The 2666-nt window shown below is 35.5% G+C and overlaps 1 protein-coding gene across 1 annotated transcript; it reads right to left on the bottom strand.

Annotated features, from left to right (window-relative positions):
- Positions 1–633: 633 nt before the first annotated feature.
- Positions 634–1458, bottom strand: LOC145676992 (uncharacterized; the record flags this gene model as incomplete). Its single annotated transcript, XM_081747710.1, is given in 1 exon segment — positions 634–1458. A coding segment is annotated over 1 exon segment (399 nt), but the record flags the coding sequence as incomplete, so codon positions are not given.
- Between the last annotated feature and the right edge of the window lie 1208 nt (positions 1459–2666).

Raw genomic sequence — 2666 nt, 5'->3', positions numbered from 1 at the left:
TGATTTATTTATTTTGAGTTTTACGTCCCGTTCAGCAGCGAGGCTATATGAGACGTGGACCTACTGATTAACGTGGAATCCGAACCACATGAGCTCCCGCCGGGAATCGAACCCGGGTCTCCCACGTCAAAGGCGCATACGCCAACCGCTTAGCCACGGAGGAGCTCCCATTAATAAATGAGAATCAATTGAAGGTAATTGCAATTAAATTCAGTTAGTCAATTGCAATTGAACGTAATTGACAATTAATTCAATTGCAATTAATTTTTACAGGAATAACTTTCAATTGATTGATTAATGGCAATTGATTTTGTTCAACACTGGCACGCACAACGTACAAAACTGCGTGATTGAGAAATGTTACAATAATGTTCTTTCAGTGTATGCTGTACACTCATCCCTCGTTTTAGCGGAATGAAAGAGCAAAATAACGATGCGATGTTGCCAAATGGCCAAGGTTCTGACACCAAGTCTCCAATAACTAATATTCACAATTACATTACGAAATAAAAAATAAAAATATAGTATTGTACTTTTAATTAAGTACACTATCCAATCTGACAGTGTAAAATACTTGATACACTATAATACAGTGAATTCAACATTTTTAGTTTAAAATCAGGACTTTCAGACCGAATCAGCTGCTCCAGATCTTGTCCGTTGCTTCCGAAATCCTTTAAATAACCATAACGTAAAGCTCCATGTCCGTAAAACATAAGAAGTAAATGTATTTAGCTAAATCTAGTTCTAAACGATGGATTCAATAAATTGAAACTTCAGTCAGAAAGGAAATGTCCATTGATAAAGTATTAGATAGAAATAAGTCATTTTAATTTTCCATAATTAAATTACATTTGTTGTATATCAATTTACATACGAGCCTTGGAAAGAGAACATTATGCTGACTAGAAGATAATAATACGATACAAATAATATACAAGAAACAACAATATGTACTTATATTTTAATAATCTTTCAAGCATATATTCATAAGCTTACACACACTATACAATCAGACACTCAAAAAGACACAAGCATACTCCAATACACCTGTATATTTCATACATTATTTGTTTCTTTCAAAGTTGGCGGGTCCTGTTTCCACTGGTTGGGTATTGCAGGAATATCAACTTTACGTAAATGTGCAGGCAACTGTTTTCTCAGAGTTCCATTCAACGACACATTGCTCCATCGTTGTGGTATTTCGTTCAGAATCGTAGCTGTGGTATGAACAGGACGGAAAGTATTTAGAGAGCGACGAACCGGACTTCGAATCACTCCTGGTGATTCCGGTTCATCGTTATCAATAATGACGTCACATGAGGTAATACTACCATTTTCATTTCCATTTCGTTCATTCTCTGTTTTAATGTCTATGGGTACAATTGTGTTGTGACCATGTTTCCTGTGGATTCCAATATCAGGTACATCTTCGGATTGCGGTTTGCTCTCGGGTCCTGAAGAAGATAATAAATTGCATATATTTGCGTGCTAGGTAATGATATTTGAGATTCAAAATGGAACTTCGTGCAAACTCAGCTTCGTGATAGAGTGTTGTGTAAGTTAATTTGCGAACAGTGTCTAAAGACTAAAGTGAACACACAGAGTACCAAACACCCCACTCAACGTTCAAGACACCCCACAACCCCTGTAATGAAACACATTTTAAATTCAAGTTAATAAAAATTCCTATTTTCGTAAAAGTTTAAAGAATTATAAATCCAACATAGGTTATCCTCGTTTCACGACTTCGCAAACTGGGTGATTAAACAATCATCGACACACTATGTGTTGAATATGGGGCGTGTAAGGTTTCCGAGAAGAAACAAACAAGAAACTGCTACTATTTTGTACTAGTTTATAGTATTGTATGGCAGACGCCAAGAATGTAGAAACACGACAGGATTAGTTAATATTTTGACCGTATTTGCTATGGCTGACTTCATCCTTCTTTGTAATTATAAACAAAACTTTGTTGGTGTTTGTGCAGAGTGTAAGTTTATTATTTGGACGTTAGATATATCAGTGAAAAAAAGTTTATAGCTGATTTTTGTGCTGCATAGTTTTTTGATAGTTCTCGATACAAGGCTTTCAGCATAAGAGAATCAAGTCCAAATTACCACAGTTGGAGGAAAAAGAAACAAAGTTTGTATGGTATGCTTATACATATGGAAGATTTAACACTGCTTTTTTCTTACATTATAAGGTTTATTTACAAAATCCGGACATGACTTTTTTTAAACTCTGAAAAGGAGTTTCAGAGAGAGACTTTAAAAACGAAATACGGCTATGTACAACGTGATCAACACACCCCATATGCTATTTTATTGTCACAGATTGTAAATGCAACGAAAAAAATATGATTCAGTGATCAGTGACGGATACTAAACTGAGCCGTACATCATGGACGTCGACTGTTGGATCAAGGTCTGAAGTCAGAATGGTACAATTTACTTATTTATTTCTTTTTGAGTATTACGCCCCATCTACCTTTTAGGCTAAAGGATACATTCGGCAGTGAACAACGAAAGACAACACATAATATCTACACTAAATGTGAGGTTTAAAATAAGCGATAAAAAAAAGTCTCTTCTTCACCTGCCGATTATGTGCGAAGATCGTGCAAAGAATGGCTCTTGGACTTCACATAAATGGTGTTAGTATGT

The sequence above is a fragment of the Thermobia domestica genome, unplaced genomic scaffold (assembly GCF_964235325.1).
Source record: "Thermobia domestica unplaced genomic scaffold, izTheDome1.hap1.1 HAP1_SCAFFOLD_508, whole genome shotgun sequence".
In the NCBI taxonomy this organism is placed as follows: domain Eukaryota; kingdom Metazoa; phylum Arthropoda; class Insecta; order Zygentoma; family Lepismatidae; genus Thermobia; species Thermobia domestica.
Note: the sequence above shows the minus strand (reverse complement) of the source record. Positions and strands in the feature narration are given on the sequence as shown.